General features: G+C 30.2%; 4 protein-coding genes across 6 annotated transcripts; all 4 read right to left on the reverse strand.

The window, feature by feature from the left end:
* Positions 1-1,165: 1,165 nt before the first annotated feature.
* LOC107930156 (auxin response factor 18) lies at positions 1,166-5,547 on the reverse strand. Its single transcript, XM_016861767.2, has 5 exons — positions 5,435-5,547; positions 3,126-4,126; positions 1,658-2,487; positions 1,478-1,543; positions 1,166-1,383 (listed from the first exon to the last, which is right to left on the reverse strand). The coding sequence occupies exons 2-5, from the start codon at positions 4,110-4,112 to the stop codon at positions 1,302-1,304; spliced, it is 1,965 nt and encodes a 654-aa protein (XP_016717256.2). The 5' UTR covers positions 4,113-4,126; positions 5,435-5,547; the 3' UTR covers positions 1,166-1,301.
* Positions 5,505-6,137, reverse strand: LOC107930071 (GATA transcription factor 11). The gene has a single exon (XM_016861667.2). The coding sequence runs from the start codon at positions 6,135-6,137 to the stop codon at positions 5,505-5,507; it is 633 nt and encodes a 210-aa protein (XP_016717156.2).
* A 2,581-nt stretch (positions 6,138-8,718) lies between these two features.
* Positions 8,719-16,835, reverse strand: LOC107948839 (uncharacterized). 2 transcript variants are annotated; one of them, XM_041085972.1, is made up of 15 exons: positions 16,712-16,835; positions 16,308-16,416; positions 15,110-15,221; positions 14,161-14,280; positions 13,595-13,699; positions 13,405-13,488; positions 13,188-13,303; positions 12,990-13,091; positions 12,500-12,613; positions 11,644-11,700; positions 11,442-11,508; positions 10,713-10,766; positions 9,282-9,356; positions 9,126-9,161; positions 8,719-9,042 (listed from the first exon to the last, which is right to left on the reverse strand). In XM_041085972.1, the coding sequence occupies exons 2-15, from the start codon at positions 16,325-16,327 to the stop codon at positions 8,950-8,952; spliced, it is 1,155 nt and encodes a 384-aa protein (XP_040941906.1). In that variant the 5' UTR covers positions 16,328-16,416; positions 16,712-16,835; the 3' UTR covers positions 8,719-8,949. The 2 variants fall into 2 exon arrangements, with proteins under 2 accessions (XP_040941906.1, XP_040941907.1); XM_041085973.1 differs by lacking the exon at positions 16,712-16,835 and having other exon boundaries at positions 16,308-16,701.
* Positions 16,836-18,922: 2,087 nt separating this feature from the next.
* Positions 18,923-24,590, reverse strand: LOC107952943 (alpha carbonic anhydrase 7). 2 transcript variants are annotated; one of them, XM_016888163.2, is made up of 7 exons: positions 24,575-24,590; positions 20,670-20,887; positions 20,171-20,277; positions 19,944-20,046; positions 19,272-19,439; positions 19,086-19,139; positions 18,923-19,011 (listed from the first exon to the last, which is right to left on the reverse strand). In XM_016888163.2, exons 1-7 carry the CDS (start codon positions 24,588-24,590, stop codon positions 18,928-18,930), a joined length of 750 nt encoding a protein of 249 aa, XP_016743652.1. In that variant the 3' UTR covers positions 18,923-18,927. The 2 variants fall into 2 exon arrangements, with proteins under 2 accessions (XP_016743652.1, XP_016743643.1); XM_016888154.2 differs by lacking the exon at positions 24,575-24,590 and adding an exon at positions 20,981-21,075.
* Positions 24,591-25,642: the final 1,052 nt, after the last annotated feature.

The raw sequence follows: 25,642 nt of genomic DNA on the forward strand, positions 1-25,642 counted from the left end.
AAATTTAAATACAATGATTAAATTCACAACTTATACATTTTGATAAAGCTTAAATAAATATTTTAAAATTAAAAATCACAACTCATAATTCTTGGATCTTGGGTTAATTAATTAATTATTAATTGTTCACATAAAAATCATTTATGTGGATGAATTGTTCAAAGTGGATGAAAACTCAGCACTTGGTTCTTACAACATTTAAGACACCATTAATACAACCTTTTTGGATTCAGTGTTCTATGCCTCTTTTTTTTTTGACCTTTAATCCCCATTATACTTTTATTTTTTTTTAAATTTTAGATTAAACAAATAAAATTTATTTTTAATAAGGGAGCAAAGAAGCTCAACCATCAAAACGGCGACGAAAAAGGAGGGCCACACGTGGGACCGTGGTTTGCTTTGATTGATCACATCTCATCCCAACTTTCAACGCTTTTGCTGTTTGATGATTGGTCTCATCATCACGTGTGGCTGTTTCTATTTTATTTATTATTTTTTGGGATTTTAAATATATATTTTTTTTAGTTTTCACAAAATCCAGTAATTTTCAAACCTATTGAGAAAGTAAAGTCTTCCATGTTTTCTGTGTTTATGATCCCAAAACAATCCCATTTTTTCTTATTCTTTTTTCATGGAGATCCAAAGATTTTTGCTTAAATCAATAATGGTAATAAGATGAAAATTTTGTTGACATTTTTTATGGGTTAAATTATGATTTTAATTTCTCGATTTAATTGTTGTATTTAAATATAATATAATTTGATTATAATCCACTTTTGATCATTAAATAAAATATGAATAAGTTAATTTTTTTCTTCTTTGAAATAATGAACACTTTCAGTTCATTGTATGAAATTATTCGACCAAACTCAAATCATTTTTCCGTGAGGTTGAATTAATTACTTTTTCAAAGTAACCTTAGGCACTCGAGACTCTCTATAGAATCAAGAGATAAAATCTTGACCGAAAATAATACAAGATGCATTAAGAGGTCCATCAACTCTATATTGAAAAGAAAAATTGAAAATCTCGTAAGCTTAATTGGTTCTTTTTTAGTTATGCAAATCAATAGTTCAAACCACACTCGAGGGCAAGGCATTTTTCAAATTTATGCGAATAATTCAATAACTATTTTGTAACTTTTTGAAATTAATAAAAACATAAATTTACTAATAATTTTGGTAACATTGAGAATAATTTACCAATAACATTCAACAAATTACAAGACATTTAAATGTTCTTTTTGAAGATATTTTACACAAAGACAAGAAACCTGTACAACAGAATACATAGGCTCGAAATCATGCAAACATGCTTAAAGGACCTGTCTTGTTTGATCCATGAAATCCATTTTCCGCAGTTCGGGTTCCGGTGAGCCGTGACCTGAAAAAAGAAGACGGTTTACCGAGTTTAGTATAAACAAGTCAGGTTGTTCAAAATCAGACACACTGCTTTAGCTACTAATGTTTTGGCATACCTTTCAATAGTATTGTTGCTTGAATCCATTCTTATTGTTAATCTTTTGGTGATCTTCATAAATGCACTACAATGCCGAAAAGAAGATCGAAAATATAGCGTAAATATAAGCCGAAAGAAGCTAACCGCAGTTAAAAGTTTGGAAATTTTGATGTTCCGATAAAATGGTTTAAAAAGATACCTGAATGGTTCATCTCCAGTTCGTTTGACGGCACCGGTTGCGTCTCGATACAGCACATGTCCGGACATTTTCGATCTTTCTATTCCGAACATGTTAGCCAATCTCCTGTATAAATCTTCATAAGAATCGAGAACCGAGAGGTCAAGAGTTCGTCCGACATCCTCCGATTCCATGAATACCTTGCAATGACCGGTATCCATGCAGGGTTCTATGGCTCGATTGTCCCGATCCCACAAAAATCGAGCAGTAGATGACTTCTCCGGAGAGAATTGGTTCCCGATAACAGATCCTGAGCCGTTGGATGAATCTTTTGTTTTGCAGCTGTTTCCACTAACAACTTCCGAGACAGCTTCACTTGAAGAGCTCTGAGACAGTTGCTGCTCAGTGAGTATCGGCTGACCAAAGAGTAAAAACCGGCATTTTTTCGGGATTTTGGATTTATTACAAGATAGATTATTGCAACTGTTTGTGAATGTATCGGGAGTTCTATCGTGTAGATCAAACCGCTGGAAACCAGACAGGCACAGTCCCGAATTCAGGTTATTTTTAAGATGGAGATCCGATATAGGTAACCCGAATTGAACTTGCCTGGCTCCCTGTATCCCTACATGAGCATTATCAGATAAACGATAAAACGGGTTGCTTGGGCTAAGGGGCTTGCTTGGAAAAGACTGCACTAATAGTCCGTCAAGGTGTTGAGGGAGCCGCAATTTCTTCATCGGTCGTAAAAAGGGCGAGAGGTGGATAGCGGGCACGTTCGATGCTAATTCAACTGACCACGGATTCACACGGTTAACGTTTTGCAGCAAATCCGGTTCATCCCATGTCACCTGCAACGGCGAATCGATTATCAAAGTCAGTAGGAAGGGCAGCTAAAAATGTTTATGGACCGACAAAAGCTTAAGCATCCATTTTTTACTACGAGTCGAGTACATTTCTCTTTCGAGGAACCGAAAACGAGTACGGTTCGATCAATTTCGAACCAGTTATAAGGTTAAATGACCAAGAACATACTTGCAAAGCAAAAACCGAACCAGCATTGCGAGGATAAACTGATACGAAACGTATAGTAACAATTTGATTCATGTTGTTCTATTTTAGTCCAAGACTACTATTGTTCTACACATACAAATCAGCTAATGTACCATAGATATATAAGCAAATAAATATGGGTAAAAGTACCAAAAAAGTCTATGTATTAAAAATCGGATTGTATTTTGCCTCTTAACAAATTAATCTATATATATTATATCGAACAATAAATTTATTTTGCTATTAAAATTTCTATTTAATTCTACTATTAAGAATTGTCTTTATACATTTACACGAGATACATTATCGGGTTATTTTGACAAATGAAATTTTTAACAGAAATAATTAATTTATTTTTTAATTTAAAAGTAATTTGCAAAATGTAATCTATCCCACTTTTACCAAAGAATATGTGAATGAGGATCGAATATTGTACCTCAAGAAGCCGCCACGGCGAGTCCGGCCACCGGACCGGATCTGCAACTTGAACGGACGATATGGTTCCGACGAACCAACTAATTCTAGAAGAATCTTCAGTCTCGAAAGCCATTTTGAACCTCATGCCACAACACCTAGGGACCTTCATTGCTGTATTCACTGCAGATGCCCTAACACAAAACTCCGGCCTGCTTGTTCTCGGATAATAAACAACCTCGAACGGCTTCCGGCCACCGGAAGCCGCCTTCGCCGCCTCCAAAACCTCCTCCGGCTTCACTTTTCCGTTCCTTTTTGAATCCCCATAAAAACCCAAACTTCCATAACAATCACCATCCCCAATCCCAAGCTTGGCACGCCTGATCCCGACACGAATTCCACCGTTCTCGGCTCTCAAGAACACGACTGAGTCGCCGGCAACGAGTTTTTTCCGGTTGACGAAAGCACTCCAACCTGTAGTCAACAAATGTCTCCTCGGAGTTCCCCTATAAATATGCCTGAACTTCCATAGCTGACCATGAACATCAACGGCGACGACGGTTTGAACCGGAGGATCGGCACTATAATCCAACGCGGGAAAAATGGTTTCAGCACAGTATCTCGGAACGGAAAACCCACCGCCGTTGTTAGCATCGGATTGAGTCAACGTCTTAGCAAAAGAAGCAGCCTTTTTTTCAATATTATTACAGCCGCCATTTGAAACACCATCATCGTCTCCAACATCAGGCTTATTGTTCTGTAATGGCGTAAGCATGATCTTGGCATATACTTCATCGGTTTCAACATCGGCCATGAATTTGACCGAGTCAACTCGGCAAAGAACAAGGGGTGGGAATTGACGAGAAAACGGGAAATCCACCGAGTTAAGTGAGTGCTCGGCATGGCCTTGAGGGAAATAATAGACTTTGGAGTTTATTGGTGGGATTTGAACCATGGATCCAGCACATGCATGCCATAGATTTGGGTCTAAGCTTTTTTCAAGCTCCATTTTTTTACAAAAAACTGCAGAAAATGTTGAAGTTTGAACAAGGGGATTTAAAGAGAGAAGATGAAATGAAAAACCAGTTCATTAAATTTTAAGACAATTAATTGTAAATCTCTTACTCCTTTTTTTCCCTTAAAAACCAAACATTGAAAAAAAGAAGACAGAAAATAGGTTTGCCCTCACTCTGACATACTCTTAATGATGATATATACTCTTAACGATGATAAAGATGATATATATATATATGGTAAAAGTAGGATGGATACCTTGTATTTACCTATTTATTTTAAAAAAATAAATAAATTAATTTATCAGAAAATTAGTACTTCAATTAAAAATTTTATTTCTTTTTATTTAAAGTTGTAATTATCAATTTTTCATAAAAAATATTTTGTACTATTAAGATTTATTTAGCTGGCATCAATATCTCGTACGGGTGATATAAACTGAAACTAAAATATCGTAAAGAAACATAGGCAAAGACTAACTATGGTTGACTTCACCATTAACCGTGGTTGAAAACCATTTATAACTTTATAAGTTTTTTTTATAAATGCAAATTCGAGTGACTAAAAAATTAAATTAAATTATTTAAAAAAATTTAAATTTAAATTTACACTCATGATAAAATTAAAATACTCATAAATGTATAATGTAACATAAGCTTGAATACTTAAATACTCAAAGTTTCAAACTTTAATTTTTTTTTAAATTCTGGAAAATTTTCCTTTTAATATCACTTAATTATTAGAATTTTTATGTTATAATTATATTATTTGATATAAATAAATATATTAGTGCTATCTTTTTTTTTTAAATGTAAAATTTTCATCGTAAAATGTATGTGATTTATGATTTTTGCGTAATTTGTATATTTTATAGCATATTAATTTAACTTTATTTACATTTTTACAAAATTTCAATATGATAATATGTAAAAAAATTAATATGATAATAATTTAAGGGTTTTATATGGTAAATTAGTAATGGAATTAATAAAATTCTCAACCAAGTTCAGGAAAAAAAACATCGTCATCAATTTTAAAAAAGACACTAAATAAAATTGCATTGAAGAAGAATATGAATAGGTCTTATCAAGCATGTTAAAAGTAACTAAACTTTTCACTAAAACCTAATTTGAAACACAAAACATGAATAAGTCAAACAACTTAAATCTATATGACTTGAACTCGAAATGATCAAATAAGTAATTTTGAAATGATTCAAACTTGAATGACCCGACCCAAAAAACTTGAACCCGAACTTAATCCAAACTTGAAATGAGCTGGAAATTTGAAAACTTGAATTGATCCAGTTCAATTTACCTTGAACCAATCGGGCCGTTGAATTGACAGGTCTACAAGACGAAGGACGGAAGCTACCGACTTCAAGCTTTCAGTAAAGTTGGTACCTAAGCGATGTTTCTGTCGGATTGACAACACGGATGTTATTGCTATCGCCGGTGAATTGGCTTTTTCTTCTCATCTCTACCACCTTCTTATGAGAGTTGGAGTGTAATGATGCAATGAATGTAGGACTTCCAGCAGGACGGTACTCGGGAAAGAGGCGGCCAGACCTGTAGCGAACCCCACATGCATTACAAAGGGTCTTCGAACCCATTGGACCTTTTCTCCATTGCGGTGTTTCTGTAACTTCACAATGCCCACATTTCCTAATAACAAGCTGTTGGGAGGAGTTGTTGCTCTCACTGAACCCCGAAAGCAATTTCAGGTTCTTTTTCTTTAGTCTCTTCTTGGTAGGTTTCTGAGAAAGATGGCTTACGGATTCTGATTTGGAACCAACTGGAAAATAAAATCTTTGGGAGGTAGAAAAGGTGGAGGATACAAAAGGCAATGTGAATGGTGAGTTCAAGGTCGATGCTCGTCTTCGATTGGTTCTACATCGCTTCCCCTGGAAACTGAGATTAGGATTAATAGGTATTCGGTTTGCACCCGAGGAAGAGATATGACTATCAAGTACAGACACTGGACTGGAGGTTTGGAACCAAGATGAACCTTTGACATCCATGGACTCGCTGTAGGATGCCTTGGTAGAGCTCGACTGCTGAGAATATCCATCACACTAGATATAAAAGGGAAAAAAAAAACAATTCATGGTTATCATACTTGTACGACAATTCAATCGAAAAATGGTTAGAAGACCACCATCCATTTCAGAGTAAGTACCAACTATAATAATAAGCATAAATCACATATAAAATTTATCATAAGGAGAGCCACTTCAATTATGTGGGCCTCAATCCATTGGTTGGCAAGGCAAACCAACCACTGGTCGGGCCTGCTTGTTTAGTTGGACCAAACAGCTGCACCACCGTCCTTTTAACAGCATGTTCTTGGTTTTTGCAATGTACAACATCAACACCGATTTTTCAAAATCACCAAACAAGACTAAGCAAGAAAATAGACCCTGTTACAAACAAATCAATGCCCCCAACATTTTTATAGCTCTTTGCCACACTAAATAACCTGCTTTTACGATGCTCTGTCCCGAGCGTGCTTCAAAGCAGAATTCAGTCAATAAAGAATAGAATGTGCAAGTACTCTAAGGAGACATTGTTTCTAAACCAAAACGAACCAAGGATCACCATATTGCTATAATGGTTTCTCCGAAAAGGATACAATCTAAGACTTGCAACAAAGCATTTAGCATTTAACATGCACATAGTAGAATGTACTCTCGGAAGACTAATCCATTAAGGCACGGACGGTGTGTTAAGCATGTTAACGTTTTAGTCCGTGGCACAAATGATATATTTAATATGTCTCCTAATATATCCGATTTCGAACCAATATTTCATGCTAAAGCTAAGGTACGCCAATGGGAAATTAGGAACTAAACACGAAACAATCATAAACATCGAAAACAAAGGGAACACTCACTGAAAATGTAAGGCTTTCAACTATACTATAATCAAGAAAATCTCCACCACAAAAGCCAGCTAAATGCTGAAAGTTACAATCGCACTCTTCACCACCACTAAAGCTGCCGCCACCATAGCCACCATTGTTGTCATACAAAGGAAAGCCAAAATCTTTTATAACATTACCACTAACACCAACCATCAATCCTTTCAACATCCTCCAATGGTAAATCCAAATACTTTATTACATCATCATCAAACAAATCATCATTCATGGTTTAAATTTTTTTTCTTTTTAATTATCTGTTAAAAAGAAACATAAAAAAGTTAATCACTATTATAATATATATCGTATAAAATATAATTAAACGCGTTTTTATAACATTAAACTCAATCGAAAGAAATCAATTAAAACGCGTATAAGAGGGGGATTAACAAAGAGTTATTGTCCCATTTGGAAATTACCTAATCTAGATATACTGTCATTTTTCTTTATTATCTTATAAAAAATCAAAATTTAAATTATTTAGCAACGAAAAGAAGGTAATAATATAGTAACATTATAAATGGAAATGTCACTTTCTAGGCTGGATAATCAATTAAGTTGTCATTTTAGCATGTAAATTAAGTAAACAAAATAAGAAAGTAGTAAATAACAGCTCAAAATTTTTTTTCTTTTGGTAAAGAGCTTGTTTGGATAGATGGAAAATAAAAATGCAGCAAAAAAAAAGTTTTAAAACAACAGTAAAAGAGTTAGAAGATGCAGAGAGAGAGAGAGAGAGAGAGAGAGAGAGAGAGAGAGAGAGAGAGAGAGGACCTGGTTCAAAGAGAAGATTGAAGGGAAAAAAACTATTGTTTGGATGAGAGGAAAATGAAAAGAGATTCTCGAAAAAATCTTTTGTGTCTGCGAATTTTAGGGATTTTTTTCTTTCTTTTTTCGTGAAAGAGAGAAGAAGCTAATGTAAGAAAGCGCGCATAGAGGTGGCTGCGCGGTTTCCTTTTTAATCACCGTTCATTCGTCATCAAAATTTAAAACTTTTGAAAATATCAGGGTTAATTTCATTGAAAGTCCCCAAATTAAGATTAGATTCTAAATTGACTCCTTTTAATTGACGAGTCATCAAAATATCAGTTCTGTGTATTAATTAGATCCTTTCCTCTATGTTGTCGTTAGCTTGAGAATCTGGCGGGGAAGCAATTTTGAAAGGTCAAATTCTTGAGAAGGTCCCTATATTATGTGTTTTTAGTTAATTTAATCCCTTTACTATTGACTTTTTAAAATGTATATTTTAGTCATAATTTCAACTTTTTCTGGTAATTTTATTAAATAATTTAATGTGGCCTTTTCATAATATATCAATAAAAAATTCATTTTTAACCAAAAAATAGACAAGAATACTAATTCAAAAAATAGAAAAGAATATTGATTCGAAGATTCGGGTACAAAATGTAAAAAGATGAATGTTTATTTAAAGATGAGAAATAACCATTTTGTTTAGAACACAATTATTACTAACTCAATTAAAATCCAAACCCGACCCAAATTTATTTGTTTATAAGAAGTCAATAATCTAAAATCGTTGAACTTAAACTTAAGTGACCCGAATAAAAAATAATTCAAATTAAAATGTTCAAGTCTCAATCTCAAACCCAAAACAACACAAATCCGAAACAATCCAAACTTGAATTCACACTTTTTCAGGAAAAAAAGAGAGTCAAAAATTGAACCCTAACAAACATCAATTGAGATGACTATAATTTACAAATGAGGAAGATAATGAGGGAAGTGTGAGGAAAAACAAATTTAAAAGGTTTAATTACAAAATTGGTCCTTAGACTATATCATTTTTACACTAAGTACCTAAAGTTTTAGGATAAATGAGACAAAATTGATAGTTTAACCTTAAGCACCTAAGTGAGAAAAGTAATATAGTTAAGCAAAAAACCAAAAACCAAAAATTACCCATTTCCGAACTGAGCATGGTATGCCATGTCGGCATTGGCGAGACGATCCTGAAAAATCGACAACTCGCTTTTGCACCTTATTCTAACCTGCTAAAAGAAAAAAGAAAATCAAATCGTGGAGACTTTTATCTATGTTACTCGGATTTGAAAACGAAAGATACATTACTTACCTCTTGTCTACGAGATTTCTCAAATTTGGTCACTCCCTGAAAGAAATTTATGTTATTTAAATTTAGAGTCACTTCCTGAAATAAATTTATGTTATTCGAATTCGAATTTATGAAAATTAATACACCATAACATAGCATGGGAAGCTGATAACTTGCCTGATTTACAAGAGAAGGGATTACTTTATGAATAATCCACTCTGAATCTACTACTCCAATTTTTTCATGTGCGGGCTGTGGAGAAGAAACATGATTCTTATTGTGTACATAAATAAAGGGATAAATATCAAATTTATACATGAATTTTGGTGTGATGTGTAAATTAATATATGAATTTTAATTTGGTGTAATTATACACATGAAATTTAAATTGTACTTCATATGTATACATAAAATTTTGATTTTGATTCAACTGTACATATTTAAAAAAAATTAATATATACATATTTTCATATTGGATTAATATAGTTACTTGTGTATGTAATATATCAACCTCAAATGGTACTAATGTTGTTAGTAATTTGTAAAAATTGAATCAAATCGAAATTTCATATAATGTACAAAATTAAAGTTTGTGTATGATATTGCGCATTGGATCAAAGTTCATTTATAATTTTGATATTTATCTCATAAATAAATAAGTTTAAGTCACTATTTGACATTTGAATTTAGCCCCAAGTGTTTAACTCATTGTCAATTTGGCCCTAACTTTTTTTTTTGGATAAATTTAACCTTTAATCTTCAAATTTTAGTTAAATTGCTTCTTTTAAAGAAAAAATGATTGAATTTTTAAAATTTTAACTACACTAATGTGATCACCTGTATGGTAGTCTACATGCATTTCATTGCTGTCATTAACACATTTTTTTTTATAAAAAAAGTACACTTATGTACTTTTTTGCATTTTTATAAAGCATATATGGACTATCATATGGGTCGCCACATCAAAACCTTTAAAATTTGGGTAAACTACACTTGTACTCACCCAACTATTGGTAAGTTTCTTTTTTAGTCACTTAATTATGAAAAGTTAAAAAATGCTTATCCAACTATTTAATTGTTTTCTTTTTTGGTCACCGACCATTAAATGATTGATGAAAATATGACATGACAGTTTGTAAAATTGACATAATTATACATTGCATCAATTTAGTCTTAATTCTTAAAAAATTAATCATCAATGTTTACACATTGTGTAATTTGATCTTTTTAAAAAAAATTGCGAGGGTTAATTTTTTCTAAATCAAGACTAAATTGATACAATGTATAAATGTTAAGGGTTACTGCCAAGTTATCTTCTTGTTAGTAATTTAATGGCTAATGGCCGAAAAAGAAAAATTCTAATATTTGGGTGACCAAAAAAGAAAAAGTTAAATAGTTGGGTGACTACCAGTGCATTTTGCGCTTAAAATTTTAACAATTCAATCAACTTTTTTTATCCTTAAAATTTTTTTGACTAAATTTTAAAGTTCGAGAACCAAAATTAAGGCCAAGGTGACAAAAAGATTAATGGTTAGGGGTTAAATCTATCATTATGTCAAATGAGAAAATGGGTATAATTCAGGGACTAAAGTATAAAAAATTGCCAACCTCAACACATCTTCTGAGAGCAAAATCCAATCCCCATCCGTGCACAAGATCATTCTACAAACAACATGAAAGCATTTTGGTAAGTATCAAGAAAAAGGGAAGGAGCTCAAAGAAATTAAACCAACTTTCAAACGTGCTGGTCTACGTTACTAAGGGTGAGTTGGATGGGCGGTCCGTTTACTTGCGGTTAGTGTAAAAACAACGGTGGCAGTGAGATTGGATACTGTAGCGATACTGTAGCGTGAGACAAAAAGTAAGCTAAACGCACTGCACCACACCTAATCGCCCATCCAAACTAAGCTTAAAACTCGGATATAAATGTCAAATACGATGTGTTCAGTTATTTTTTCAAGCATTTGAAAGGTTGTATATTTGAGTTAATGTTGTATCAAATTGTCTTAAATAGTCTCATTTTAAAAAGATAAAAGTACTATCGAGGATATGTACTGGGAGCTAGATTGCATTCTATCCACTCTATTCAAAACATGAGTAAATTAGTCCATTTTGTTAAAAATTTAATCCTCACGTGTACATTATGTTGATATACAAAAACCAGTTTTTAACAGTAAAAATAAATGAAATTTCTAATAGAAAAATTAATTTGCTCTTTTATCTAACATACATAAACTAATTTACCCATTTTTTTAAAATAAAAAAGTAAAATACAATCAAACTTTTAATACAGACATATTTATGTTACTTTTTTTAATAACCTTAAACATACATTACCTGAATCATATACCATACACATCGCCAGGCTTCACGAGAAAATACAGGCGCCATAATTTCCACAAAACTGAGTAAAATCATCAAACAATGTTAAATGGCACCAGTTTTTTCATAATCTTCACTTGGTCCGAAAGTATAGTATATATCATGTGTATATATATATATATATAGAGAGAGAGAGAGAGAGAGAGAGAGAGCATACGCTGCACATGGTGGTAAATGTTGATCGCTACACCAGCCTGGTCTCTCGAGGCTAACCCTGTTTACGACGGCGAAGTCAGGAATTTGTTATTAGAGGCTAAAATGAAATTTTAAAAGTTTGGAGAGGTGAAAGTAAAAAAAATTATTTAAAAAAAAGACTTGAATACTCTACAATTAAAAAGGACTAAGCTACTTTTAGAGCTATAAACGAATGATATGTTCATCGATAAATTTAGAATTTAAATTTGATCCAACTTGATTCGACCATAAAAAAAAGAGTTAATAATCATAATCATTCAACTTAAATTAACTTAAACTCAAAACTTGTCCAAATATGAAACTATTCAAATTCAAGATGAGTCAAACTTGAACCAACCCGAACCCAAAATGATATAAACTTGTAATGATCGAGACCTGAAAAACCTGAATGTCAAACTCGAAAGAATTGAAACTTGAAATGACTCGAACACAAAACTGACCTAAACCAAAATGACTTGAAAATTTTTAAAATCTAAATTGACTTATCTAAAACCAACTTGATTTGATCGAATTAAACTTATATTTACTTAAACTTAAAAAGATCTAGACAAGTAACCTAAAATGATTCAAACCTATAATGGCCTGACATAAAAATTAAGTCTCAAGCTCAAATGATCCAAACTCAAAAGGACTTGATATCAAAATGATTTAAACTTGAAATTAATCCAAACCCAAGATGACTTGACCCCAAAATTGACTTACACTAAAATAACTCAAAATTTTTAAAATATAAACTAACTCGATTCAAATGAATCTCACTCAAAACCAATCCGAACCATTTGTTTTACAGGTATAGAATGTAGAGAAAGAGAGCCTACTTGTGAACCTCTTGGTCCTCTCTCCTCCTTGTCATCTCCCATGTGACTACATCATTGGGCCCCAAACCTGGTTGTGAGATCTCCAAACCATGTTTCTTCACCAGCTCTATGTATCTGGTAACTTGGTCACACAATATTAAAATACATACATACATATAGGGGCAAAGCCAGAAATTATTTTAGGAGGGATCGAGGTTGAGCTATATATTTTTATGAGAGCTAAAATGTAATTTCATCTTTGTATAGGTTTAAGTTTTTATAGTTTTCAAAAAGACTAAATCAGAATTTTAGTATTTGGGAGGGGGCAAACTATAATTTTACCATATATTAACTTAAGATTTTATAAATTTTGAGAGACTAAAAAAACAATTTCTCATTTTAGGGGACCAGGGCCTGCCTGCCCCCTCCTTCGCCACTGCATACATACATATGCATGCATGCATGCATGCTGAACATTAGGTAAACAAGAAAAAGAAAACATAACACGAACCTGTCTGCATTGAAGTGTTCCACTCCAAGATCTTCATCCCATATGAAAATATATTCATAAGCAGCAACAACATCAGGGTGCAAAAACCTTTTCGCATACCACCTAAATGATACGAATATATTTTTTTATGTATGTATATGAACATGTTACATGCATATGTATGTATGGATGGATGCATCATAACACTGTAGAACATACCATTTTGTTTGTTTGCTGGCAGTAACATGGATTGCTTTCTTTGACCATTCAAATTGGTCCCATTCAGTTGTCTTCCCATCATAATGAAACAGCACAATTTGGAAATCCTCAGAAAACTACATCAATAAAACATGTAAGAATACAATACTGTTAGAACAGCAACAACTAAACACATTAAAATGCAAAAAAGACAGAATATTGGGTCCATTGATTGAACCTTTTTAACACATGCATCAATATTATACATTTGATGAATACCAACTGAAAATGCTGCTAAATACTTTGGTTTCCTCTTCAAATCCTGCAGGTTTTTAATGAACAATCATTTCAGCAAACACCTTATGAGCATATTTGGAGGTGGTATGAAGCTGACAATTATACAATGATACAATGATTGTGTTTTATACCAGAGGAGGTAAACCATATAATCTGCGAAGATGAAGGTCAGATTCTGGAACATTGATTCGAGGTGGTAATAATTTTGAACCCCGAGGATTCCTTCGAATATATTTCTGGGGGAAAAAAAACCAGAATTTTTTTTTTCAACAACATTGGATTAAAACCAAGTACTATGACGTAATTGTTAACAAACAACACTTCACAAAATTTGGGTAAAAATATCATGGAAAGCTTTATACTAGGAGTCCAATTGCATTTTGTCCCCTCAACTAAAAAAATGTACAAATTGATCCATATACATTAGATCAAAAAGAAAATTAGTCATTTCTATTAAAAATTTCATCTATTTGTATTTTTAAAAATTAGTTTGCCTCGCGGATTAACCAGACAATGGCACGTGGTGTGTCTCTTTTACGTTATACTGACATATAGAGATCAATTTTTAACCATAAAAATAGATAGAACTTTTAATAGAAGGACTAATTTACTTATTTTTTTAAGTAGAAATGATAAAATGCAATCTAACTACTACTATTACAGAGCCTTCATGATACTTTTACCCAAGTACTGTTACCTTGGGTCCTATGGGAACATCGACCACATTTGTTTGAGGAGATTTGACTACAAATAAACCTTGGTCATTAGATGCTGTTGCTACATCAATAGATGATCTATGGCTTGAAGGTAAGTAAACCTGCAGGGATTGAGGGAAAAAGTTTAATTACTGTTTTAGTCCCTAATATTATAATGAAATTCAATATTTGAACAGTCTACTTCAATTTTTGGCATAATTTGACTCTCTATTTTTTGTAATGTTATTAGTAGTTTCGAATTCATGACACCATTTGTTGTTTTTAAATTGACAATATGGATTATTTTATTATTATTAAGTAAGTTGACATTTGAATTTATTAGAGTTAAATATAGTGGCAATGGTGAACCCAAAAAATCACTTTGACAATTAAAGTGTAATTTTATCATTATATTAACATGTAATTTCATAAAATTTGAAAGGATTAAATAGAATTTTTATCATTTGAGAGGGGCAAGGTACTTGCTTGCCCCTTGTCTATGCCCTTGCATAGTTGACTAAATTTCTACATGGCATTGAATAATAGAAAATTTACTAAAGAAATTAAAGTGCAATTTTATCATTATATTAACTTGTAATTTTACGAAAATTTAAAAAAATTAAATGACAATTTTATCATTTGGGGGCGGGGAGGCAAGGTCCTTGCCTACCCCATTCAAGCCCTATAGTTGACTGTATTTTTTACGTGGCCACCTTAACTACATGATTGAATGATATAAGATTAAAGTTTCACAGTCATCGTATTAGCGATGCTGTCAATTTAGATAATTTACTAACATTATAAAAGTAAAAGGATTAAATTATACCAAATTAAAGTAGAGTCTCGTTTTTCTAACATAGCAGAAGGACTAAAAACCGAAATTAGACCATTCAAAAACCATCATATGAGTGAAGATTATGTAAGACATAAATGAAGGGAAAAAGAAGGTACCTTGTAATGAGAAAAGAATGGAAATGAAGAACCAATGAAGAATCCTAAAGCAAATCCAATAATTGTCGTGATAATGAAACGGGCACTGTCTTTTGTTTTCTTAATAACTCCACTGTCAAAGCATTGAAATAGTTTTTAGCAATGAACATAGGGCTAATTTCACCAAAAAGTCCTCAAACTATGGTCCACATTTTAAATTAGTCATCAAATTTCAAGGGATTCTAATTGAGTTTTCAAAGTATTAGTATCCCATCAATCAAGTCTTTTCTTTTATTTACCATCGGCTTGTGCATTAATTGTTAGCTCGGACATGATGTGGAGCATATTTAAAATATGTTATCAAAATTTAAACGTGTTTATCACATGGACCGCTTAGATGTAACGTATTAAAAAGAAACTAACATTTTCAAAATTGGCAGGGATCTAAGAAGCATTTAAACCAAAAAGAAGAGAGAGTCTAATTTTGATATCAGCAAGGACCTAAGAGGCATTTAAACCAAAAAAAATTGAGTGCTCCAAGGTAATAAAAGTATCATGGTGGCCCCTATACTAGGATTCAGATTGCAATTTTCTCCCTATACTAAAAAAAGAGACAAATTAGTCCCTATACCTTAGATCAAAAAGCAATCTAGTCCTTCTGTAAAAAGAAATTTATCCATTTCTACAGTTAAAAACTAGTCCTTATACATCAACATAAGATACACGTGGCACTGTTTAATTATTCTATCAGTCACGCCAATTTTTAATAGTACAAATGAATAAAATTTTAACAAAAAATGACCAATTTGCTCTTTGATCTAACGTACCAAGACTAATTTGTCTATTTTTTGAGTAGAGAGGGAAAAATGCAATCTAACCCTTACTACAAGAACCTTCATCGTACTTTTACTGCTAGAAAGCTCAATTTTTTAATTTCAAAGTTGGGAGGGACCTAAAAGTGGGGCATGCTCCTTCCAGTACCCATGTAATTTCGTCTCTAGGTATATACTTGTTTAAACTTTGATTCACACGTTTTAAATATACTTCACATCAGATTTAAGCTAACATTTAACATTCGAGCCGAAATTAGATTAATAAAAATATCCAATTAATACAATATAAAAATTTTAAGAACTCAAATAAAGAACCAATTTAAAATCTGAACTACAATTGGGACACATCTAATGCAAATTAACCCATAAACAAAAAAAATGGTAACCTGCGGTGAATGGTGGCCATATCAGGAATGCTATATCTTGCAGTCTATTTAAGATAAAATGCTACCTCCCATAAGCACCTTGAGGAGCGAATGGAACATTCTTCAATATCTATATTACCAATAAATAAATGCAAATTGAAATTAAATCCAAAAACTTTAAATTGTATTCAAACAAGTACCCAACAATGCAATTTATAAATTTTTTTTCAATCTCCAGATTAATTTTATCATTTTCTCTGATCCATTACATAAAATAATAAGAAAAAAAAATCTCGGATCAAATTCAACAATTCAAACAAATAATTAAATTTATAAAATTGTAATCTGGTAATTATTTTTAAAATATTAAAAAGAACCCCAAAAAATAAAATTTCGTAAAGAAAATGTTAGGGTTAGAAACTTACCTGATGATCAGTTTGGCTTTTATGTTAAAGTGAGAGAGAAATGAGAATCAAAAAAGATTTTTTTTTTGTAATATAATTTTTTTTTAAAGAAAGACAAATAAAGAAGAAGACAATAGAGATTTGTTGTGTTGTTTTAGTTATTACAATGAACTTATGTTAAAATTTATTTTAAGTATTTAATATTTTGTATTTTAAATTTATTAGTTTTTTTTATAATTAAATTATAATTTATGCACGATCTATTTTCATTATAAATATGTTCTACCAAGCTATTTAATTTATATTCTATTTTATGTTAAAAATAATTTTTTTAAAAGTTTTATTTAATAATAAATATAAATGGAGTGGTAATTAATTTATATTTTAATAAATTTTTATAATTTTATTTTTTTATTTTGAGATTATATAAAAGAATGAAAATACAAAAATATCTTCATAATAATATTAATTATAATTTAAAAGAAGGGTATTTATATAATTTCATAATTTTAAATTAGATTTTATAAAATCAAAACAATATGATAATATATATAATTTAATTATGAGTTATGGAATTTTTAATTCCATTCCTACAATCAAACTCTAAAATAATAAAAACTAATTCTTTTTTTTTTAAATATACAAACTTAAACATATAACATTTATCGATAAAATCACCCATATTTTCTTTTTTAAGTGATTTTTTTGTCATTGTTTCTCATCGAAATTTTTCGTAAATATAATTCTAGTAAATATTTATTTGATTTGGGATTTAGAAATTATCACATTTTTACATTATTTATTAAAAAATGTGTATAGTTGTTAATTATGCTTGCTTATATGTTGGTTGGATTGTGTGAATTGGTTGATTAAGTGTTGATGTATGAAAGGTTAGGATTTGGTGACGTTTTGAAAGTATTTAGATCATTCACTTTGATGATTATGTTTTGAGGTAAGATTGGGTTGAATTGATTAAGGTTTTGGACTCATAAAAATGTAGAATTTTGATCATTTGGTCACCGAGTCTCGAGACAGAAAGAGCATCTCTCGAGACCATTAGAACAAATTTCATTTAAGTTTTGTATTTTAGAGGATGAAGTCTCGAGACAATTGTTCCTAGATCTCGAGACAGAAGAACATTGGCTAAATAGATTTTGCCCCGCTCTAGGTCTCGAGACAGAAATTCCTTGTCTCGAGACATTGAAATATCGAAGCAAAAATAGGAAAACAGAGGAAGTTGGTCTCGAGACATAACATGTAGGGTGTCTTAAGACATACTAACTTCAAAGCTAAAAATCTCAAAATAATTTATGACATGTTTCGAGACATGGGGATCTTTGTCTCGAGACATAAATTTCAAATTTGACATTTAAGTTTGGATTCGAGTCCTAACTTTGAAATTAACTCATATAACCCCGTAAATTGATGAAATAAAACCAAAGATTGTCTAAATGCATGCATATGAATTAAATTGATGATTGAATTGAATTTATTTGTGTTACAGTAGCTTGAGTTGCTTCGGTGACGTAATTGACATCACACATTTGAATTCGACGATCAAATCGAGTGTGGGGTATTACAACAAACCTAGGTGATTCACATTGTTAGGTACAAGGTCGAGAGCCACCATAATCGATGTTCTTGGGGGATAAAATTAGAAGAGAAAGATTCCTCCTTTTTCCGTTAAAGCTAAGGGATTTTATACGCTTAACAACAATCTTGAGGTACTAGATGTCAAGTCTCTATTAGTGGGTCAGGGACAAGTGGCCAAGTGATTCATCGCTATAGAGCTAAGTAGGGGGACAATTGATCGTATTGTTAATCACTTTAGATGAGACGTGATAAATAGATTTAGAGATAACAATTAATGAGTAAGATCCAAATGGGTACTAAGCCAAGTAATATCTCCGAGGGGTGCTCTCAAAGGATAAATAAGACCCTCCTTAATGTCGTACCAAAGAATATTCTCAAAGTTTAAGGGTATAACAAAACTTATAAAAAAAAAGGAGAAATTTGCAAACGGTGGTACATAAAACTATACATATATTATATGGTTAGGGTTATCTTTGTTCAAAAATAAAAAATAAGTGAGATTTAAATAAAAATATTAAAAATATATTCATTTTAATAATAACAATAATAATAAACGAATACATAATTAAGCTCAAAAAAGTTTATAAAAATATTAAATAATTTCTAAAACATAATCAAAATAATACTATGAATATCTCTCTCTATTAATTCTCTTTATCATCTGGTCTGAAGAGTTGAATCCATCGTTCGTTTATTGGCTGCAATGGTCTTGCATTAGTATCCGAATCCTGCAAATAATTAATTAAAATTATTATATATATAATATAAATATTTATATTTATTTTTTTATTTAAGAACTTACGTCATGAACGGCCACACGAAGCAACCTCACTTGCTCTCTTGTAACAGTCCTCACCTGATTAAAAAAAAAAAACAGGTTTTAATGATCAGTAAACTGTTTTAAAGATAAATTACAATATCGTAAATTACGAATTAAAGAACAAAAGACAAAAGATTTATTTAATAAATTTTGAAGGGATTAATGAACCTTTTGGACAAAGCTCCAAACAACGTTTTCAGTACAAGGAGGAACAGTTAAAGAGCCGATGTATCTGTAATATTTTCTGCTTCCGAATTTTATTCCCCTTGGATTCATTACACCCACTGCTCTTTCTGCTTCGGTTGTGTCTGTAATGGCTGTTAAATGTTCCTCTAACTGCAATAACAGACAAATTCCGGTACCGGAATTGTTATATTTCTTTGTTTCGATTTAATTTTTTTTTGGAGTTTTCGTGTGCAGGGAGGAAGCCGGGTGGAAGGTAGAGGCTAAATGGTATAATTTCACTTTTAGTCCTTTTAAGTATAAATGGTTTGATTTGATTTTTTTTTTTTGCTTTAGTCATATGTGAATTTTTTTTTTTATTTTGGCCATTTGAAAATTTACTTTTTCAATTTAAAAACTATTTTAAAACAGGATAAAGTACCATTTAGTTCCTGAATTTGACAATTTTTTTTAACTTGATCCTTGAACTTTTTTTTGTCTATATTGGTCCGGGAATTTGGTAACTTTTCTCAATTTAATCCCTAAATTTTATCCATTTGGCCTCCTAAGATACTTTAATTTTATCTTGCCCCCAACATAAAATTTATGATTTCATCCCTACAAATATGTTTTTCCGTATAGAACATTTACATCCGACAAATAAATGTTTGTACTTACTGATAACAGGAAAGGATCTGGTCTTCCAATCTTGTACATGATCCCTATTACAGCAATCTTACCATCTGCACTTTCATGAACCAAGTGTGCCTCTAAATCAAACCTGAATTTTCAAAGTTAAAAAATATATACTTTTAGTTGGTTCTATTGCAATGAAATTGTAACACGGGATTATATTAAAAAAAAAGAACATGAATATATGAACATTTCAAAATTATATATATTACCTTCTGCCATTAATGGTATGCTCAGAAGGAGAATGCCAGTGACACTGTTGAAGTGCATACTCAGTACCATTGATTTCTATAGCTCCAGCTTCACCATCAAACCTCAACTGCATACACACAAAGTATGTTGATTCAAGTTTTTTTTGGATAAATTATACTAGTAGTCATCTAACTAATAGTAAATTTCTTTTTTGGTTACCTAATTATGAAAAGTTATAAAATGGTCACCAATTGGCTAAACACCTAAAAATCCAATATAGTTAGTGAAAAAAAAGTTAAAATTGAATAGTTGAGTGATCATTTTGTAACTTTTCATAGTAAGGTAACCAAAAAAGAAGTTTACTAATAACTGGAAGTTTACTAATAACTGGATGACTATTTTGTAACTTTTCATAGTTTGATGACTAAAAAAGAAATTTATTAATAGTTGGGTGACTACTAGTGTAGTTTACCCTTTTAAAAAAAAGAAAAAAGACAAGCTTTGATTTTAATTATATACCATCATATCATGGCCTCTATTTCTTAGGGTAGCATTAGCTGGTTTGTAGCTTCTTTTAAGTTTCCCTAAATGGGAAACAATTTGAACTCTTTGATTGAACATATCAATAGGGGATTGCATTGTGCCATTGCTACATGCACCCCATTCTTCATGAATATCTCCCCATCTTGATGGTCCTCTTTCATTGTTTTCACTATAACTAAATTCACTTTCATCCTCTAAAAAATTTTTAAAAAAAAACCCAAATGAATTATTTAAATATTAATGGTGAAAGAAAAAATTATAGCTATGGGTTAGTATAGTTTACTTACCCACTTCTTGAGATGTTGTTGGCCTTGAATGTTGCAAGATGATGACAATGAACAAAATGCAAACCAAGGGTTTCATTTGTAGCTTTGCCATTTTTAAAGAGCTTTTGTTATGATACAATGTTGGAGAAGGGAGGCTACTTTATATAGCTTAGTTCAACTTTGAAAATTCAATGTATTTCCTTTGAAAATTTTGGATTATAAAAAGGTTAAAATGTAGTATAGGTCCTTGTACTTTTGTTTCTAGGAATTTAGTTTATCTATTTTTCAAATTTTAAAATTAGATAAAGAGACTAAGTTCTTAGAAAAAAAAAACAAAGACTAAATTTTAAATTTGGGAAGAATATAAGGACTTATGACATTTTTAACTTTATAAAAAATGGGTTTTGTTAAGAAATTTTAACTCATTCGAAAGAAGTTTTTTAAACCATAATTTATCAAATAACCGATCAAACTTTCTATAATTATCGGTATTCTCTCGAGTTCTGAGTTATTATTATTATTTTTTGTGGTGGCAAATATGAACACAAGAACTCAACAACTTGATAACTAATTATTTATTTATTTATTAATTTGGATTTATGTGTTTTTCTATAGTATTATTTTTATTGATGTTGATGTTTGGTCAATAATATTATGTATAAGCTTACGACTGAATTAAAATTGTTTGAATAGAGAATGTTTTTTAATAATAAATAAATAAATAAAAGCGTGCATATTTCGTTTTCATATTAAATTCAATTCCTATCAATTTAATTATAAAAGTGACATGATAAAGAAAAATATATGGAAAATTCTTTGAAAGAATTAAAATATAAAATGTTTAAGAAAAACATAAGTTAAAGTTTAAATTTTTTTAAGGGTAGAAATTAAATTATAATTTTTATGAAAGTAAAAATACAATTTCATTATTTTAATACTCTATATATTTATAATTTTTAAAGTATTAAATAAGATTTTTATCATTTTTAGGGAGCTATAATGCTATTTTACCTTTACTAGTTTAAAATTTTAAACGACTTAAATGAAAAATTTTCTATTTTAGAGGGGTTGGGGCCCTACCAACCTCTTAGTTACGCCCCTGTGAGTGGGTATTTGGAACATTGGAAGTGTATTTTTTTTATTCCACAAACATGCTTAAAAAATTGACATGTATCATTTTTTTTTAAAATATTTACTTTTTTAATATTTTATTATATGTTAATAAGACACTTATCAACACATTAACCATTCTTGTAGAGTCTAAAAGCTCTACTAGCAGTACATTAAATGGTTTTTCATGTTAAAATAATATTTTGAAAATTTAAATTAGTTATTATAATTATGAAGATAACAAATTAGTAAATTTTGATCAAAAATGTGAAATTTGTGGTGAAATTTAGATTAGTGGGTCAAATTGGAAAACTGCAGCCCAAATAAAGAACACGATATTAATTTTTCAACTTTAATGGCTAAATTACTGTTATTATTTGGAATTTAAATGACTTGTATAAGTATTAACACAATTATTATTTCTAACGGAACTACTATTATTAGTAAATTTTTATATAAAAATTCAACAAAATTTTGAATGAAAAAATATATAAGATTGAAGATCTAAAAATTATAGTGTTCTGTCGATTGAGTCTTAACTCAATTAGTATGTGTATTGTTGTCAATTTAAGAGAACGTGAGTTCGAGTACGTTGGAGTATATTATCTTCCTATTTATGGGTTAGGAAGAAGTTATGGGTAATTCTAGATACTGTGTTAAAAAGAACAGATATGACCGTAACTTGTAATGAGATTATCTTTAAAAATTTTATAAAGATATAAACTATTAAAATAGTGAAATTACATTTTTGCTCTTATAAAAATATACTTCTTAATTAACTAACTTCACCATTTCTCACAATGTGAGAGGTTTTATTGATTTTAATTAATAAAAATGCAAAAATACCATTAAAATCATATAACTTATTTTGTAAAAAGAAACAAATTTTTCAATTAAGTTGATGATTAAATAATTTTATTATAAGTTCTGATTATATCTACTTGTTTTGACACAAATTCTAGAAGGCTATAATCCATCACTGATCCATAAATAGGAGAATAATGCACTTCAGCGTATTCGAACCCACGCCCTTCTATATTAGCAACAATGCCTATGTCAATCGAACTAAGACTCAATCGACATCAACGATTTTAAATATTATCGATTATTAATATTTTTGTAATTACTATAATATCTATAATTGTTTTCTAAAAATATAATTAAAAAATTCGAAACTATTGTAGTGGTTTGAATTGAAACAGATCCACGTTTTGATCTAGAAATTGTATCAAATCGATTCATATATAATTATATAAAGCAATGAATTTGAAATTCAACTTTTTCAATGAATCTTTTTTTTATTAGGTCCCTCTAGAAAAAGTCTCAAATGGCACATTTGAACATCATATCAAACACTACACCCCTATGAAGATATTTATTTAAGAGTCGGTTCAATATTTAAAAGTTATATAAAAAGGGGTAAATTTTATTAGTAGTCACTCAATTATGTTTTTTTTATTCATATGAAAAGTTATAAAATGGTCACCCGATTATATAACGTAAAAATGGAAACACCTAAAAACTCAAGATAGTTAGGTGACTAAAAAAGATATAATTGAATAATTGAGTGACCATTTTGTAACTTTTCATAGTTGGGTGACTATTAATGTAGTTTACCCTAATAAAAGCTTGATTTCGAACTTAATCCAATGGACAATATTTATACATTGTTTATCAAATTATTATTTTTTAAAATATACAATTAATCCTTGTACTTTGATAGAATTTACGACTTAATACCTATACTTTAAAAGTTAAAAAAGCTATTCCATATAATATGTTTATTATCATTATATGAGGTGGCGTATGAATGACCATAGGTGGTAACAACATATTTTTGACTTTTTTTTTCTAGTCAATATGCTTATGCAACCCTTTATGTACATGTATTATAGGTTAAACTCTACTCTCAATCCTTGTACTTTTTATATATTTAAAATTAATCCCTTTACTCTTTTGATTTAATAATTAAAATTTAATTGATAATACCATAAAAAAACTCGACTTTCACTTCATTCTCTAAAATAATACTAAAGAACAACAGAATCAGAATCGAAAACTTTACGACCTCAAACTCAATATTTTTATTTACTTATTTGTTTTTTCATTTGTGTGACTAAAATTTTTAATTTTAAAAATTGCACATAATCTAATTTTACTAGAAAATACTGTGGAAGTGTTTGCTTTCCATAAAATGATGTTATTAAATTGACCAATTTCTATTAAATATATACTATTTTTTTTTCATTTAACCATTACATCATGTTTGAAAGAAAACTTAGGCTTTCTTTAGAACAAAAAATTATGATGAAAATATTGGAGAATATAAAAGAATATTCAAAGTTGTCATTCAATTTTATTTATGTAATTAAATTCCAGATTAAAGGTGGGTTTGGGACTGCGGTGTGGTGCGTTTAAACTTACTTTTTTTCTCACGCTACAGTATCACTACAGTATTTTTTTAACTCATAAATAGGAAGATATTGCGCTTCAACGCACTTGAACCCACATATTCCTGCATTGACAACAATACCCATACCAATCGAGTTAAGACTCAATTGATATGTTAGTTACAAGTTTTTAACTTCTTTTAATAATAAATATTTGGTTTGGTAATGTGAAATTAATATAACATAAAGGATAAATAGAATTTTAAGGCAAAAGAGGAGCTAAAATACCAAATAAAATTAGGTTTTTAGACACATTTATTCTCATTATAATGTTGATGTGAATTTTTAAAAATGATTAACGCTCGTAAAATTTTCTGTTAAATTCAAGTTTATTATAATATCATTTTTTTTATTATATGGCTATCAAATGAGTATTTTTTTTTAATTTCAATATGTTATATTAGAAAATTTAATAGAAGAATTTTAACGAGGTTAATAATTAGTTCTAAATTTTATATCTGAAAAAGTAAAAAGACTAAATTCCTAAAAGAATTTTTTTGAGTTAATCTAAATTAGAGGTGTTCATGAGTCAGGTCAACCGAGTTTGGGTCAAGCTCATGCAAGGTATCTAAGCTAATTTTTTGAGCTCGAACCTAGCCCAACTCAAAAAGTGGGCTTACTTTTTTTGCCCAAGCCCAAGCCAATTTAAGAAAGGTAAACCCATGCCCGATCCGGCTCGCCCATATTTGATTTTTTTAATATTAATATTTATTTAAAAAACAATTTTTTAAAAATATAATACACTAAATGCACTATAAAACGTTAAAATAAAAGTTTTCTAACAAATACAAAAGTATTTATATTAAAAAACACTACCATAAAAATAATAAATATTTTATTGTATTAAATATAATTTTTAAAATTTTATATTTTAGGTTGGGTAAATTTTTTTTAGGTTTTAGATAATGAGTTTAATTATTATTAGGTTAGTGATTTAATATAAACATATATAGTTAATATAATATCTTTTATAACATAATATATTCAGGCCGAGCCGTGCTAAGCTTGAGGTAAAAAAATCTTGTCCAAGGCTCGACCTGTATAGAAACAAGCCTTAAATTTTTTGAACCTCGTTTTTTGTCGAATCTCCCATTTTTCGGGCAGGCCTGGACGGGTGACCTTA

The sequence above is a fragment of the Gossypium hirsutum genome, chromosome A13 (assembly GCF_007990345.1).
Source record: "Gossypium hirsutum isolate 1008001.06 chromosome A13, Gossypium_hirsutum_v2.1, whole genome shotgun sequence".
Taxonomy (NCBI): Eukaryota; Viridiplantae; Streptophyta; class Magnoliopsida; order Malvales; family Malvaceae; genus Gossypium; species Gossypium hirsutum.

What these genes read in the sequence shown, in the direction of transcription:
- LOC107952943 (XM_016888154.2), bottom strand. Translation starts at nt 21,071, where the DNA reads ATGGCAAAGCTACAAATGAAACCCTTGGTTTGCATTTTGTTCATTGTC. An exon ending in CAGATCCTTTCCTGTTATCA is followed by an intron (nt 19,440 to 19,943) that starts GTAAGTACAAAC and finishes CTGTTATTGCAG; the next exon opens with TTAGAGGAACATTTAACAGC. An exon ending in TTCGTGTGGCCGTTCATGAC is followed by an intron (nt 19,012 to 19,085) that starts GTAAGTTCTTAA and finishes AATTATTTGCAG; the next exon opens with GATTCGGATACTAATGCAAG.
- LOC107948839 (XM_041085972.1), bottom strand. Translation starts at nt 16,327, where the DNA reads ATGGCCACCATTCACCGCAG. An exon ending in ATGTTCCCATAGGACCCAAG is followed by an intron (nt 13,700 to 14,160) that starts GTAACAGTACTT and finishes TTTTTCCCCCAG; the next exon opens with AAATATATTCGAAGGAATCC. An exon ending in GAGGACCAAGAGGTTCACAA is followed by an intron (nt 11,701 to 12,499) that starts GTAGGCTCTCTT and finishes CGTCGTAAACAG; the next exon opens with GGTTAGCCTCGAGAGACCAG.
- LOC107930071 (XM_016861667.2), bottom strand. Translation starts at nt 6,137, where the DNA reads ATGGATGTCAAAGGTTCATCTTGGTTCCAAACCTCCAGTCCAGTGTCT.
- LOC107930156 (XM_016861767.2), bottom strand. Translation starts at nt 4,112, where the DNA reads ATGGAGCTTGAAAAAAGCTTAGACCCAAATCTATGGCATGCATGTGCT. An exon ending in ACTGGAGATGAACCATTCAG is followed by an intron (nt 1,544 to 1,657) that starts GTATCTTTTTAA and finishes TCGGCATTGTAG; the next exon opens with TGCATTTATGAAGATCACCA. An exon ending in AGCAACAATACTATTGAAAG is followed by an intron (nt 1,384 to 1,477) that starts GTATGCCAAAAC and finishes TTCTTTTTTCAG; the next exon opens with GTCACGGCTCACCGGAACCC.